Below are 16528 nucleotides of genomic sequence, written 5' to 3' on the forward strand. Positions count from 1 at the left end.
ACAACACAGGACTGGTTAACCGAAAACTTCACCAAATCTATAAAACTTTTACTGGTCTCAAAGCATTCATAATTGTACATATAAATTGGGAACTTTTTAATTTAATTTGTCTTTTTTACCTTCCCCCTCAATCCCCTATAAATTTTAAAATTTACTCGCTGCTAGTTCTGTATATTTTCCAAAGACATGTACCATTCTCCACTGTGGAAGACATGCAGCCTGCTCCCAGTCCTCTACAAATGTCAGTCTGAATCAGAAACGAAGAGATATAGAACTGCAATGCAATTTGACTTGTCTTCCCATTTTTCTTCCTTCCCCCCAGTGGAAGTGCTTTGTTTCCACTTGGAACCTTCCCAATGATTCACCGGGTCTGAGAAAACTGAACTGCATCTATTGTGAATTTCAGCCCACCAGAATTGTATCATCCCTGTCTCACATCAACACAATTTGTGCCAGACAAAAAAAAACAACCTGTGTGTTTGTTACTGTCTCAGTACCAGGACTCCTGAGATTAATGCAGTATCCTAAATTGTTTTCTTCTATCTACACCATGTAGGTCAAAGGCATACCTTAACAAGATTTCTATAAATAGAAGATGTTGTGGTGGACAAAATTACTGAAGAAAACAAACAACCAAGCTCAAATAGCTTTGATGTGAGGAACTGAAATGTAGTAAATATTTTCAGTCTACTTAAATCTGCCCAACAAGTTCAGTTTCAACACAGGCAGGATTGGAGTTTAAAAACAGTAATTTTAAGCAATGCAGTATGAGGTAGAAATTGTTCCAGGCAGAAAATGGGGACAAAAAGGCACAATTTCGGGGCACAACACGCCATGCCCGATCTGCACCTGCATGACAGTAGCCGCCATATTGATAAAGGCAGCTTTGTTAGGCCACTTGAATATGCTAAGGAGGGCCTAACGCCTGTTTACAGACCCTTCCAGGAAATTTGTTGATGCTGAGCAAAACAGTGTCTCATCAACAAAACCTACATTTAATAAAACTTCTGATATTTGTGCTATAAATTATTAGAAATATATAACTAATTTGCTAATTCAAAGATCAGAAACTCCATAAAACTCCAAGTTAAATATCTAATGAAAACAAGAATATCAGATTTGACTGGATTGGATTGAATTGAAAATGATCCACCCATTCAATTGTGATGTTATGGACTTGTTCCATATTTTTATGGTGAAAAGGCAACATTCGGAAACTAGTAAAAGCCCAAGAACATTGCAGTTTTGATAACAGCTCAGGAAAAGTATATCACAAACAAATGCACAAATATTTGCAACAAAGCCTAGAAAGGTTTTTTGTGGACACATAATGTGAAGAAAGTGTAGTCCTTAGGACTTGGTTGAAGCTCTGCATGAAGGTCAAAAACCTGATTGCAACTTTGAACAAAATCATGCTATGCAGAAAGGCATCAAAGCTGGTTACTGGGTCAGTCTGAAAACCTATCTACAATTTCTGTAAAAAAAAGCAACTGAATGTACTAGTTGTTGATGCTATGGCTTTTGTGCAATATTATCAGCAACTCAGGGACAGAGAATGGAGTCATTTGCAGGGAAACATCCTAAAGAAACTGCTCTGTATCAAATCCAAAGAATGGTCCTATATCAACTTTGTTGGAGATTACAATGATGTTAGTTTATCAGAATGTCTAAAATGCGAAGAACATGAAAAAAAAGGGAAATTCATTATGAAGGAACGAATTTCAAATACCATTTGTTCAGAATCCAAGAATAAAGTAAACCTACTCAACTACATAAGAGAGTCAGTTTGTCATGCAGAACATCCATCAGGGCTTCAAGTTATTATAGGTGTCCTTAAGGACTGTAAGAATGTGGTTCAGATCTTCTTTACTAATGTCAACAAGGAGCTACACAAGAACTGTCCATGGTGATGACCTTCAACTTCTCATCTCTTACACTGTTGAAGTACATTGTTTCCCTTCCATGGTGACATGCCCAAACTTCACTGTCAGAGCTGCAGTTGAAAACCCACCTTTATCATAACATAAGGTGTTGGAGCATTGCCCGCACTCATGATTTTACTTTAATTGAACATTTAAATTCATAGTGAATACATATATACAAATTCACAGCATTTCACTGGCAAACACTGCAGTTGTTCCTGCTCATACTCAAAGGGAGATAGGGAGCCTAATAAGGCTGGTTGTCTCAGTGCCAGACACCAGTGAAAGTAATCTTTGAACTTTACTAACACTAAATAATTGTAAGAGATTCCCCCCTCCAGCACTATAAGAAAAAGACCAGCGGGAACTGAAGCACAACAGTGAGGAAAATTTTGGAGTGGCCATATGGTCGGTAAGATGGGTTGAAACAGCCAATAGCCAAATGAGATCAGGGTCGGACATCAGGGAGTACAATCACAAGATGTTAAAAAGTGTCAACTATCCATGATAATGTTTTGGGTTTATATTTAACCAAAATTAAGTTAGAGATAGTAGTGATCCATAACAGAGATTAATAAATATCAGTAATTGTATCAGGCATTTCCACTCCAACGCAGCTATCTGAAAAGTTTTCTTTATTTTACTGTAGTAACTCTATGAACAAACATCCAATAGATATTCTTCCTCAATTATTTTTGGTTTTTTTCTGCAAAGACCATAACTGCCTTAAAAAGTCAAGAATCAGCATTTGTTTCAAATGGCATTGATCCTGAGGACTTCATTTGGAAACTCTCATGGACCTGTGTTGTACGCGGTTCCAAATTGCTTTGGAGAAAGTTCATCATATGCAAGCCCAAAAGTGTGGGAGGATGGCATAAATTTTGCAATTTATCCTCCAGCCAACCATTAACTAAAAATACTCTATATCAAAATATATCATTTTCTTTTGTAAAACAATGCATGGCAGGCATCATGTCAGGGTGAGTGGACTACACAGATAGAATGCACAGTAATTGACTTGTGGGGAGTGATTTTAAACCCCAAGAACACGTGGGTTGGGGGCGGGTGGGAGTTGAAAATAGTTGTTTTTTTGGGTTGCAACCGCAAACTCTTCGGCTTTTGCATTCCCAGTGGGAAGCCTGTACTTTTACGCGCCAACGTTAAACACAGAAATAAAGCCGGGTTGCGGTCGGGACCCAAAAACCAACTATTTTCAACTCTCACCTGCCCCCAACCCACCCGTTCTTGGGGTTTAAAATCACCCCCGTGATGTCAGAGGCACAAAAATGAAAAGTGTAGGAAGATAATTGTATTCATTCTGTCGAGTCATCGTAACAAGTAAATAAAGTAGAAGGTTTTCTTATTATTTTTACAAAATGATTATATTGGCAATATATAAGCTAAAATTACAAATCCAACACTAGCTTTTCACTGTCAGATTTATTGCCTTCATCAACCAGCCTGCTGATAGACTAAGATTTATATACCACTTGAAATAGCCCAAAGTGATCAGATAGAAAACTGTGGATTTTTAAAGAGCCAACAGTATTGTAAATGCAAATACCATTCATCCTCTTGAACATTCTTACAACTCTCGAAGTTCTCTACAATAGTCACTTTTTATATATCTACATTTTTCTGTAAGAACCTCTGTGCTTCTTTGACAAATGTTTCATTCACCCATTATCGCTATCCTCACTGACTTAAATAGACTCCCAGTCTCCCAACATCTCAAATTTAAAAAGATCATTTTTGTGTTTAAATCCCATCATGACCTGGCCCCTCCCTATCTCAATAACTTCCTACAACCCCCCTCCTGAACTCTCTGTTCCTCCGAATCTAGTCTCTTGTGCATCCCCTCCCGCCCCACCTCACCATTGGTGGCATTGCCTTCAGCGATCAAGGCCCCTCACTTTGAAATACCCTCCCTAAATCACTCTGCCTTTCCTCCTTCATTGGCTATGTGTCCATTTTTTGATTATGCCTCTATGAAGTAGTTTGGACGATTTTCTATATAAATGCAAGTTGTTGTTGTTTCTGTCCTAACCAGCCACATTGACATGCTGTCATGTAATTTTATTTTCATGTGAAGATACACATTCTGTCATAATTAATTACATTGATCTCTCATTAGTATTGTGCTCTTCTTGTTCACACAGCAATAATGGCCAACTGCATAAAAGTATACTTGTTATCCATACTTTCAGGTTCTCCAGGTTTAACATTATGGATCCGTGAGCTCCTGTTGAAGCTCACCTTTAGGAGCCAAGTGATTGTATAGCTGTCTCTACTTGATCAATGTGCCAAAAGCGACAATAATCCTCCCTCATTTCTCTAACATTTGTAAAATAACTGCCTAGGGAATCACTGAAGTAACACCTCTTTTGCAATGGTCATCTTGACTCAATTAGAAGCCAATTAAATCTTTGATAGAATCATAAAATCATACAGCACAGAAGGAGGCCATTCGGCCCATCATGCCTGTGCCGGCTCTTTGAACGAGCTATCCACTTAGTCCCACTCCCCTGCTTTTCCCCATAGCCCTGTAAATTTTTCCTTTTCAAGTATGTATACAATTCCCTTTTAAAAGTTACTACTGGATCTACTTCCGCCACCCTTTCAGGCAGCGCATTCCAGATAATAACAACTCACTGCATGAAAAAAAATCTTCTCATCTCCCCTCTGGTTCTTTTGCCAATTACCTTAAATCTGTGTCCTCTGGTTAACGACCCTCCTGCCAGTGAAAATAGCTTCTCCTTATTTACTCCATCAAAACCATTCAGAGTTACTAAATTTCATCTACCATGTTTCTGCCAGTTCACCAGTTTGTCTATGTCCTCCAGTAGTCTGTTACTATCCTCCTTATTGTTTACTACATTTGAGTTTTGTGACATCTGCAAACTTTGAAATGATGCCCTTTATACCCAATTCCAGGTCATTAACATATAGCGAAAAGAGCAGTGGTCCTAATACCGACCCCTGGGGGACACCACTGTGTACTTTGCTCCAGTCTGAAAAACAACCATTCACCACCACTCTCTGCTTTCTTTCTCTTAGCCAATTTTGTATGCATGCTGCCACTGCCACTTTAATCTCTTTGCCTTCAATTTTGCTAACAAATCTATTATGTGGCACTTTATCAAATGCCTTTTGAAAGTGCATATACACAATGGGTCTTTTTAATGCATTGTTTATCTTGTGCTATATCTTTCACATTCGTTACAATGGCTCTAGTCTATTAAAAAAGGTCTTTATCTTGCTTCATATGGCAATATGAGTTAAGCCTCAAAGTGTTGCAACTGGTGCCGGAGGATTGGAGGACTGCTAATATTGTACCGTTGTTTAAAAAGGGAGAAAAGGATAGACCGAGTAATTACAGGCCGGTCAACCTCACCTCAGTGGTGGGCAAATTATTGTCCCTCAGAATTGTTTGCAATATTAATCATCATTTAGACAGGCACGGATTAATCAAGGACAGTCAGCATGGATTTGTTAAGGGAAGGTTGTGTCTGACTAACTTGATTGAATTTTTTGAGGAGGTAACAAGGAGGGTTGATGAGGATGGCGCATTTGATGAAGTCTACATGGATTTTAGCAAGGCTTTTGACAAGGTCCCACCTGGTAGACAGGTCAGAAAAGTACAAGCCCATGGGATCCAGGAGAAAGTGGCAAGTTGAATCCAAAATTGGCTCAGTGGCAGGAAGCAAAGGGTAATGGTCGACGGGTGATTTTGTGACTGGAATCTGTTTTCAGTGGGGTTCCGCAGGGCTCAGTACTGGGTACCTTGCTTTTTGTGGTATATATTAATGATTTGGACTTGAATGCAGGGGGCATGATTAAGAAGTTTGCAGATGATACAAAAAATTGGCCGTGTGGTTGATAGTGACGAGGAAAGCTGTAGACTGCAGGAAGATATAAATGGACTAGTCAGGTGGGCAGAAAAGTGACAAATGGAATTCAATCCAGGGAAGTATGATGTAATGCATTTGGGGAGGGCAAACAAGGCAAGAGAATTCACAATAAATGGGAGGATACTGAGAGGTGTAGAGGGACCTTGGAGTGCATGTCCACAGATCCCTAAAGGTAGCAGGATAGGTAGCTAAGATGGTTAAAAAGGCATACGGGATACTTTCCTTTATTAGCCAAGGCACAGAATATAAGAGCAGGGAGGTTATGATTGAACTGTATAAAACGCTAGTTAGGCCACAGCTTGAGTACTGTGTACAGTTCTGGTCACCACATTTCAGGAAAGATGAGATTGCAGTTGAGAGGCTACAGGAGATTTAAAAGGATGTTGCAGGACTGGTGAACTTTAGGTATGAGAAAAGATGGGATTGGCTGGGGTTGTTTTCTTTGAAACGGAGGAGGCTGAGTGGAGATTTAATTGAGGTGTATAAAATTATGAGGGGCCTAGATGGAGTGGATAGGAAGGACCTATTTCCCTTAGCAGGGGGGTCAATAACCAGGGGGCATAGATTTAAAGTAATTGGTAGAAGGATTAGAGGTGAGCTGAGGATAATTTATTTTCATCCATAGGGTGGTAGGGGTATGGAACTCACTGCCTGAAAAGGTGGTAGAGGCAGAAACCCTCAACACATTTAAAAAGTACTTGGATATGCACTTGAAGTGCCATAATCTACAAGGCTACGAAACAAGAATTGGAAAGTGGGATTAGGCTGGATAGCTCTTTTTTGGCCGGCACAGACATAATGGGCTGAATGGCCTCCTTCTGTGCCATAACTTTCTACAATTCTTATGTCTATGTAGGTTTCAATAGGCCTTGTGCGCTGTTCGTGATTTATAATATTAAAAATGGATATTCTTTATGTCACATTCCACTGACAGTAGAGTCAATGCTACTAACGTACCTGGTCAATTCTACCTCTAAAATGGAAAATGCATCATGCCTTTTTCTACTCAAAGGTTTAGGGGGGTAAGGGATCGACTCCAAAGCTCTCTCAAAGATTAGTCCGGATTGGCTGATATGAACACATGGAATAGCCTTCCTCATCCATAAATACCTTAGGATCTGGTGAAAAGTATTAGCTTACAGTACATCTCAGACAACAGTGCTGTCCTATGGGTTTGTTGTAAGATTCATGAATAAACTAAAAATGCAGTGCAAAATGTAAGGAATACCTTTCTGCATAAAATTATTTATCGCACACGTCTCTAAAGTACCTGGAGTTATGACATTACGAGGTACAGAACTTTTCTTCAACTTATATAGTGTGCTTATACAGAACATCATACCATGTGCTGTGAAACATTATGGTGAAAGTAGAGGTAGACCACAAATGAATAAAAAAAATATGAAATTCTTTCACTTCATGCAAACAATATGTAAAGATACTAAAAAATAAGAACTGAATTAATTTTGCCATTGATTACAATGAAACTTGCACAAGAGCCTTTCTGAAACATTACATTTTTATAATGAAAACAAGTGACAGAACTATAATAGAGGTTAACTAACAAAATATTTCTGGGCAATTCTTATCACTAAAGAATCAGCATCCGCCTTTACCACGATTTAAACAGGGAACTCTAATTAGTGGGCAGAAATTAAATTGCACCTAGATTACGAGAAATATTCCAGGGTAGAAATTGGTCTGCGCCTGTTTATGGGTGCTGAATCAACAGAGTGTATGCAGCCCAAACCTGAACAGGTGGCTTCAAGGGTTGGCTCCTTTGGAGGGAAAAGTCAGGTAGCAGAAGACTACGAATTCGGAGACTGCTGTATTGCAGAACTCTTCCTGAACAGTTGAGGCAGTGGAACCTCTACTTGAGAAGGCCATTGGTCTGCTTAACTAGAGCTCTGGTTCCTGAAAGAAATCATGAGCCATGTGCTCAGAGCATGCCCTTGTCCCCTAGCAGCCAGCTTGAAGCTGTCATGACTGCTGTCAGGAAACTGGTCCCGGGCTGTTGCCTGTTGCCACATACCACCAGCACATTGAGGGGGTGGAATCCCTTCCTATTCATATACATGCACTCGTGGGAAACCTGGAATCCTGGTGAAGCCCCCAGCTCTCTCATCTTGCTTCATTGGCTCTACTTGGAAGGAGATGAAGTCGTTCCTCTTGGAGTAGAGAGCCTCGGTGTTATCTCTGATACAGCAGTGCACAGTGTACTGAGTGATGTCACTGATGCATCCTGTTGCAGCCAGGAATGATCATGTGGTATCGAAGTTCAGGGTCATGGTGACTTTGAGAGCCACATGCAGTACTGTCCGTGCCCTGGTTTGGGGCTCAAGTTCATGCTGCAACAGGTGACATAGTTCCGCGGCCGCTTCCCTTGTGAATCAGAGGTGCCTGATGCCCTGCTCCTCACTAAGGTTGAGGTATGACAGTTGGCTCCTGAAGACCCATATATTGTATTGTAAGGCTTCCTGAGGCATCCCCTCCTTCTCTCTCTTCCTGCAGCACCTCTAGGTCTGTGAACTCTCCCTTGTGGGTGCTGCTCTTCCTTATCTGGCAGTCCCAATGGCAGACCCAGCAGAACACCCATGATAGCAGCAACTGTGCAGAATCGTAAAGATGATATAACTGATGCTCCACCAAAAAGTAGATGAAAGATGTTTTAAAGCACTGCAATTACAGCCGAAACCAGCCCAACTGACTAACCAGAGACTTAGCTTAATGCAGACGAGGATGCCTTTAAATAGCGCTTGTAAACATCGCTTCCTGACTGTTCCCAGCATGATTTACAAGGCGGGCTTAAGAACTGACGAATCAGCCACCAACACAAACCAATTTCCCAAATGGGTCCTAAATCAGTGCAAGGACCCTCATTAAGATATTTTAATTGGCTGCACACTTAATTTAGGCAGGTAGCTGGGACGTCTAAGGGATGCCCACAGCAATAAGGTGACTGACGCACATCGGTCAGGTGCGATCTACGCTACAAATTGGTATGCTGTGGACCATTGAGCACCCGAGAAACAGGCCAAGCGAGGTCCAATTTCGCCCCCTTGGATTTTTACAGTGTATTAGAGATCTTACATGGGTATTAAAACTCTTGCTCATTAGTAAAGAATGGCTCTTGAAATAAATATTTTCTACAAGTTCCCACATTATCCTTTTAACAGTATGCAGATCAATTTCTAAAAGACTAACATAATGACAAGCTACAGAGGCCAATGCAAAGTACTATGGTCTAATGGTCTTGTAGCCCTTATATTCTTTTCAAATCTAGTGAACACTGTTTCCCAGTAAATCCCACTCAGAGAACTGACAATGTACTGTGTTTCTATGGTATCGGTCACTACTTCCCACATATTTATTCAGTTGCAGCTTGCAAAAAATAAGGATAGACCTTTATGTCATTACTGTGGCAGGCCTACCAAACAATATGTTACCAAACCTAGTATTAAAAACTGAACAAAAAAGGTATTGAGTCATTGTTTGAATACTTTGTGCATTCCTTTAGAGTTACATACTTGATTCCTTACAATCCCATAAAAAGCTATTGATTACAAAAATGTTATATGTACTGAACGAACATTTTGGTAGAATTTGCATATATTGCATATACTGTTTCTTCTGATTGCATTTTATTATGGATAATTTCAGATATAAACTCAAAATTTATTTTGATACAAGCAATGAATTTCAAGCAGTACAATCATACCATGTATGTCATTTGTGTGATGTATGCTCACAAATGCAAAATGTTCTTTCACAAGGACAAAAGGTCAAAAATCATTTTAATGCACCATTAGTGATGCTGTATTCATTTGACTTTATTGTTATTTTCCCTAGTCAGGTTTTTATTGCTTATCTGGGTAGTGAAAATGCTGATAACTGCCACTGAATAAAGAGCATTTCCGCTCTATGAACGGCAATACCTAAATCATAATGTTTTACCAATTACTCAACTTATGTTTAAAACAAATCCTAGCAATCCATTGATATGAACACATAGACCCCCGATTTTAACTCCAGAGCAGTTTTCAGCAAGTGAGCAGTGGTATGAGTTTGGAAACTCACCCGCTGCTCCAGAAATGAGGCCCGGGCTACTTTAACTCCCGGGAAACATTTAAATCCCACCGGGCGAAGCGGCAGAAAATCACGCGTCCTGGAGGCCTGCCAGTTGACGGCAGGTAAGTGGCAGGATCAGCTGCCAGGCCTGCACGCAGAGGTCCCCGTGATGCTGGAGAGGAGGCGAGATTGTGTCAGGAGAGGCCTAAGCTTGACTTGTGGGCCTGGAAGAGCCAGGAGCATCACCCCCAGGACCTGGGTTCAATGTGGGAAGAGGTTCAATGGCGTCACAAGAGCAGCAAGGGTGACTACACCTCTTTCTCTCTCAACAACACCTGCCAAAATTCTTATCATTCCCTCAATAATTCCTTACCCTCCATCACATCCTTCAATGTCCAATCACAAGGACACACTGCACCATCTTTCATCCACATTCCAAACACCTCTTCCTTTGCTTTTTTCACAACACACACTAACATCGTTCTCTTCTCACATACCAGCACATGCAGAGCCAGCACCTTCTTTCCTACCTCGTTTCTCACTTCAGATTCCACACACTTGGCTTTACATTCATCACCTCCCCATCCTGATTCCATGTTCCTTCTTCTCCATCTATCAGCAGATGCACTGAATGCAGAAGCCCTAAACACGCCCATTTTCCTTTTCAAGGGCCTCTCACTAACGCTTGCCCTCTGTTTCTGCAGGACAATCATAGTACGCAATGTGAGGGAGAGGAGCAAGACTAGGGGAGGAATACCTAACATCATAGTCCTCACTCAAAAGGAACAGGAAGCCCTGGAGATTAGTGACCCGGCAAAAGCCCGGCATCGTGGAAGGCGAGGCTGGCGGTACGTCCGACAGGGTGTCTGCATATTACTTGTAACCCTTCATTCACCTCAGCAAATTGTACAGCCAGCTTGACAAATTCAATTGCATTCTGAAGACTGTCAGCTACTAATGTCCAGCCTGTCAGTGCTATGCCAACTCTTGCTCCTTTTCTCTTTTCTCTACGTCCTCAGCTGCAAAAGCCTCCTGCAGAAGACACCTTGGAGGAGGACAATCAGATGCACCATCACCTGCTCCATCCCTCCCAAGCACTAATGTAGAAATTGGCACATGTATGTTAAACAGTGAGTAAGTGAGGTCTGCACGTGAAACACCCAATACTAATGAGCAGCAGCTGGGCAAGGTCCTCTCCAAGCTCTGCTGAGGAGGACAGAGATGAAGACTTCAGGAACACAGTTATAAAAGGAAAACAGCTTGCCTCACACAAGCAGTTATACAAGGTATTGGAAGGTCTGTCAAGCACTGTGGCTGTAAGTATGGAGGAATCCGCTTCCAGGCGGCGTGTTGTCATTTCAAATAGCGTCAACACTCTGCATTCTACCTTGGAGATTGTGGCCATTACTAGGAATGCTGCAGCCTGGCCCGCACAACAGGAGTCAATGTTATCAGCCTGTGCAGCTTTGGTGGAAGCTCAAATGGCTGCGATGCAGGTTCTAGGCTCCACATTGGAGAGACGGGTGTCCACCTTGAAGAGAATGGCGAACTTCATTTTGGATAGTAGTAGATACTGGTATTGTCTCCGTGTCGCTTTTGTTGATTCGATTCATCATCAACAGCACATCAAGCATGTCTCTGCCTGCTTCCTGCCTCTACTAGTACACTTTTATATTGCGACAATCCCCCATCCCACCCTCCACTCTTTGCTGCAGTGCAGCAAGAGAGACATTGGTTGCTTGGGGACAAAGGCTATGCCCTGCACATTTGGCTCATGACTCCTCTCAAGAACTCATATTAGGCTACAATTAGATCCATGCCTCAACAAGAGCCCTCATCGAACAGACGAATCCTCAAGCAACAATTCCACTGCCTGGACAGTCTGGTGGTGTCCTGCAATATAGCCCGCAAAGAGTGTCCTGTGTGATAATGGATAACTGTATGCTGCATAACTTTGCTCTGCAATGGGACAACACATGGAGCCACCATTGGGTGAGGACTTTCACAAAGATAAGGGAGAGGACATTGATGACACAGAGGACGGTGAGGAAGTGGGAAAGCTCCAACAGTTGCCTGCAGCCTGAGCTCTTCAGCAACAGCTCACTGAAAAGCACTGCAGTCGAACAATCTGCACCTGAAGTCTGCATTTCTGTCCTCTTCAACAGAGCTCGAAGGCGAGCTTGCCCTCTGGTGAGCTGGTTTCCGGGACGTACATTCCACCTGCACTTGCTCCTGATCATCTGTGCTCGGTGAATCACCCAGCGCAAACCCCTTTAACTCACAATCTATAGCACATGGGTGCCGATTTCTGTCCTGGTGCTTGGAACAGAGAGAGTGTGATAGTGCATCTTCAAGAGGGTTCCCTGCCACCGCGTATGCTGCTCTTTGCTGCAGAAAGGCCAAGGTACCTGATGGACCTAGAAAGAAGGGAAAGGGCCAAAGGTAGTGGCAACAGTAAGCAGTAGCAGATGAGTGGTAGCACAATACATCACTAAGCCCTCTCTCTACAAATTGTATCCATTTGTGTGAGCATGTGCACCAAGGCAGGGCCTCCTCCTGTTCTTGCACTCTCCCTTCTTGTAGGAGAAGTTTGCACACTGAACAGAATTGGTGAACGGTTGTTTTTCAGACTGGAGGGAAGTTTACAGCGATACTCCCCAGGGATCGGTATCAGGACCACTGCTCTTTTTGATATATATTAATGACCTGGACTTGGGTATAGAGGGTATAATTTCAAAGCCTGCAGATGACACAAAGCTCGGAAATGTAGTGAACAGCGAGGAGGATAGTAACAGACTTCAGGAGAACATAGACAGACTGGTAAAATAGGCAGACGAAATTTAACGCGGAGAAGTGTGAAGTGAAACATTTTGGTGGGAAGAATGAGGAGAGGCAATATAAACTAAATGGTATAATTTTAAAGGGGATGAAGGAACAAAGAGACCTGGGGGTGCACATACACAAATCTTTGAAGGTGGTAGGACAAGTTGAGAAGGCTATTAAAAAAACACGTGGGAACCTGGGCTTTATTAATAAGAGGCATAGAGTACAAAAGCAAGAAAGTTATGCTAATCCTTTATAAAACACTGGTTAGGCCCCAGCTGGAGTGTTGTGTTCAATTCTGGGCACTACACTTTAGGATGAATGTTAAGGCCTTAGAGAGGGTGCAGGAGAGATTTACTAGAATGGCATCAGGGATGAGGGACTTCAGTTATGTGGAGAGACTGGAGGAGCTGGAATTGTTCTCCTTAGAACAGAGATTAGAGAGATTTGATAGAGGGGTACAAGATCATGAACGGTTTTGATAGAGTAAATAAGGAGCAACTGTTTCCAATGGCAGAAGGGTTGGTAACCAGAGGATACAGATTTAAGGTGATCGGCAAAAGAGCCAGAGGCGACATGAGGAAACATGTTTTTATGCAGCGAGTTATAATGCTCTAGAATGCTCTTCCTGAAAGGGTGGTGGAAACAGATTCAATAGTATCTTTCAAAAGGGAATTAGATAAATACTTGAAGGGAAAAAATTTACAGGGCTATGGGGAATGAGCGGGGAAATGGGACTAATTGGATAGCTCTTTCAAAAAGCTGGCACAGGCACGATGGGCTGAATGGTCTCTTCCTGTGCTGTGCCAACTATGAACTATGAAAATAGTGGAAGTAGGTTAGTACGTGCCCTGAAGAGTTTTGAAGATGTGTGAGGTAATTCAGCATAGTGTGCATGATAAGAGGAAACAACAAGTGGGGGCAAGAGCAGAATGTAGTTTTGAGAGCAGTAGCAAGTCCTAAGTGTGCAAGCGCAAGCCGAAGTAGGTATAGTGAAATATTCCATTGTGAAAAGAGTAAGAGAGATGTGAGGGGGAGTCTTACCTTGGCAGTCCTGGTGAGGTCATGAACATTCTTCCTGCAATGCTGCCATGTCCTGTTACTAGAATTGACGTGCTCCGCCAATTCTCCATTGTTGTTGGCAAATTTGGAGTTCCGTTATTCTGCTCACTTATTCTATTGACACCTCCAAGGCACCAGAAAATCTGAGCGGCCTTTACATTTTACCAGCGGTTTCAGAAAATCGATTGCCACTAGCCAGCAGTGAAAAGTAGCGGCAGCCCCACTGGATTTCTTGCTCTCCCAATCAGTGATTAGTGCTGGCAGCTTCCCAATTACATTTAAACGAGGCCTGACCACAAAAATGGATCAAGTCTCCCACCACTGTCATTGAGTGGGTGGAGTGATTGTTCTGCCCACCACTCGCTCGATCTGCGCTCTACACCAAAATCGACTTCTATAACCTAATGGCAATGGTGAACTTAAAGACTTATGCATGTCAGTATCACTTTCAGCATTCAGGTATTTAAATGCAAGCATTTATTATTTCAATATTGAATAACAGATAGTCAGAATAATGCACACTGTGAGATAATTCAGTGTCATGGCTAAAATTAATATAAACGCATCACAAACAAGAAGCATGCAGGGGCAGTACTATTGAAAAGGCACTCATCAATTTAAATTTATTTGAATGAATCCTATCCTTCTGTTTGTTCAGCCACTATTTCATTGGATTCACACCAACTTGTGTGTTTTAATATTCCTTTATTAAAACTCTACACCAAACATAATGGATGGATTCACTTGGATGAGAAAGTATACTGAAAGCTTTTCATTTCCTTTCAAACTCTAAAGGGAATTTGATGCTACATCTTCCACACTGTAATAATGTTAAAGAGAGTTAAAAGAGAGCATATCAAGAAGGAATTCAGATATTTTTGGATCTCAGACTTTGCCAAGTTAGCATGACTTCTGTCTAGGCATGCAAACTCATCAAATTCTAATTTCTCATCTGTCAAGACTTATTGTTTTCTTCCCTATAAGTCTGGACTTTGCAAATGCAAAAGTAATTGCTATGGAGGAAAACTTTCAAGCAAATATTTGGACCTGTTGGCTGCATATTAAGGTGTGCAGCCAGACTTTAGTAATATTATTAACTCTAGTGTTCATCAGGCTAGTTACATATGACTAAATGCCTTTATTTTTAAACATTTGTCAATTTCATTGTTCTTTACAATAGGGCATAGTGAATTTTTCAGCAAATACCATTATTGACTTTGATGCTTAACATCCTTCAAAATCTTTTTTTAAGTTTTAAGTAAATTGTTTCAAGTAAAATAGGCAAATTCTTTAATACATGTAAGCCAAACAAAAGGTAAAGTTCTGAAATGTTTAATTTTATTTAAATTATGCAATAATGTGTTTAAAAGTGAATTACTTGATGGTGTGTACTTGTAAAGAAATAAACGTTTGTCAAACTATTTTTAAAATAGATAGTGCCAGTTTAATGGAATGTTTCACATGACATAATACAGAAAGGGTTTCAAAGGAAAAAGTCAAAGTGTCAAAGTAAGACACTGTACTATTGTCACTGCATTAATGATGGTTCCATTTCTCATTGAAAGGCTCTTAGAGTTACTGATGCCACTTCTGGGTGCTTCACACTTACTGAATAACTACTATAACCTTGTGACCACTTTTAGGCTGCTGCACAGCCTGAGATATATTAGAACCTCCAATATGACACAGGTTGCTTAATTAGCAGTAATGTGATTGACAGACAAAGCAAAATCTTCCAAGTTGAGTATTTAGGGTGTTAAAGATAATCAAAATAGTAAAAAAATTACCTGAAAGTGTAAGTTACCCCCATTAATGCTGTTAAACAAATTAACATCAATATATATTATTCCAGACTATTTGCAATATCAGTACGTAAGCTGCTATTTCCACTGTTACAGCAGGATGGAGAAGATAAGATAACCAAACCAAACCAGGCTAATTGTGAATTCACATGCCAGAATCACTAAGGAGATTGGATGCAAGACAAAGGTTGTAATGTTGGCACCCACTGGCAAGAAACGCACAGGGTTATGGAATGTTATAACAAATAGTGTCAGGACTCAGGACTCCTTTCAGTAAAATGCAAAACTGAACTTATGGTTACAGCTGAGAGCTTCTGTACCAGTTTTATAACAGCCTAAATTTTTGTAGCTTTATAATCAAGTTTTTAAGAATCTTTACAATAATGAACACATCTTTTTAACATAAAATGTCACAAGGTGCTTCACAGATAAGTATCAGGAGGGAGCTGTGCCAGAAAAGGAGAGAGTAGCAGGGGTGTCCAAATGGGTCTTTCAAAACATGGGTTTTAAGGACATTTTTGAAGGAAGAACGAGAAATGTTTATGCAGGGAATTCTTGAGAATAGGATCCAGATGGCCGAAGGCTCTGCCACCAATGATGGGCAAAAGGAGACAATGGGAGCGTAAATTTAACCTAACCTGTCCAAGTGGGAAACTGATGAGATTGGATCGGCTGTCTGTTTTATACCCTGCCGAAATGTACAGAAGTGGAACCAATAGCATTTAAAATAGTTGACGTCATGCATGAATGCATGCAAAGCTTGTTAATTTTCTCAACTTTCACAACTCTAAAAAATGAATTTGCATTTTATTGTACCTTATCACATCCTCCGAACGTCCCAAAGCACTTCATAACTAATTAATTACTTTTGGTGTGCAGCCATGGTTGTTATGTAGTCTATAAAATAATCTTAAAGAGTACCTTAATAATATATACAACC

At 41.0% G+C, this 16528-nt stretch overlaps 1 protein-coding gene across 11 annotated transcripts in view; it reads right to left on the bottom strand.

Annotated features, from left to right (window-relative positions):
• nlgn1 (neuroligin 1) overlaps positions 1-16528 on the bottom strand; it is a 444903-nt gene that overhangs the window by 408372 nt on the left and 20003 nt on the right. Inside the window, exon 3 of one of the 11 annotated variants that reach the window (XM_067994654.1) lies at positions 8348-8378. The exons of the other annotated variants lie outside the window; for them this stretch is intronic. Coding sequence (XP_067850755.1) covers positions 8348-8378 — 31 coding nt within the window. The remainder of the gene's footprint in view (positions 1-8347; positions 8379-16528) is intronic. 11 annotated transcript variants of the gene reach the window in all.

The sequence above is a fragment of the Heptranchias perlo genome, chromosome 13, assembly GCF_035084215.1.
Source record: "Heptranchias perlo isolate sHepPer1 chromosome 13, sHepPer1.hap1, whole genome shotgun sequence".
In the NCBI taxonomy this organism is placed as follows: Eukaryota; Metazoa; Chordata; class Chondrichthyes; order Hexanchiformes; family Hexanchidae; genus Heptranchias; species Heptranchias perlo.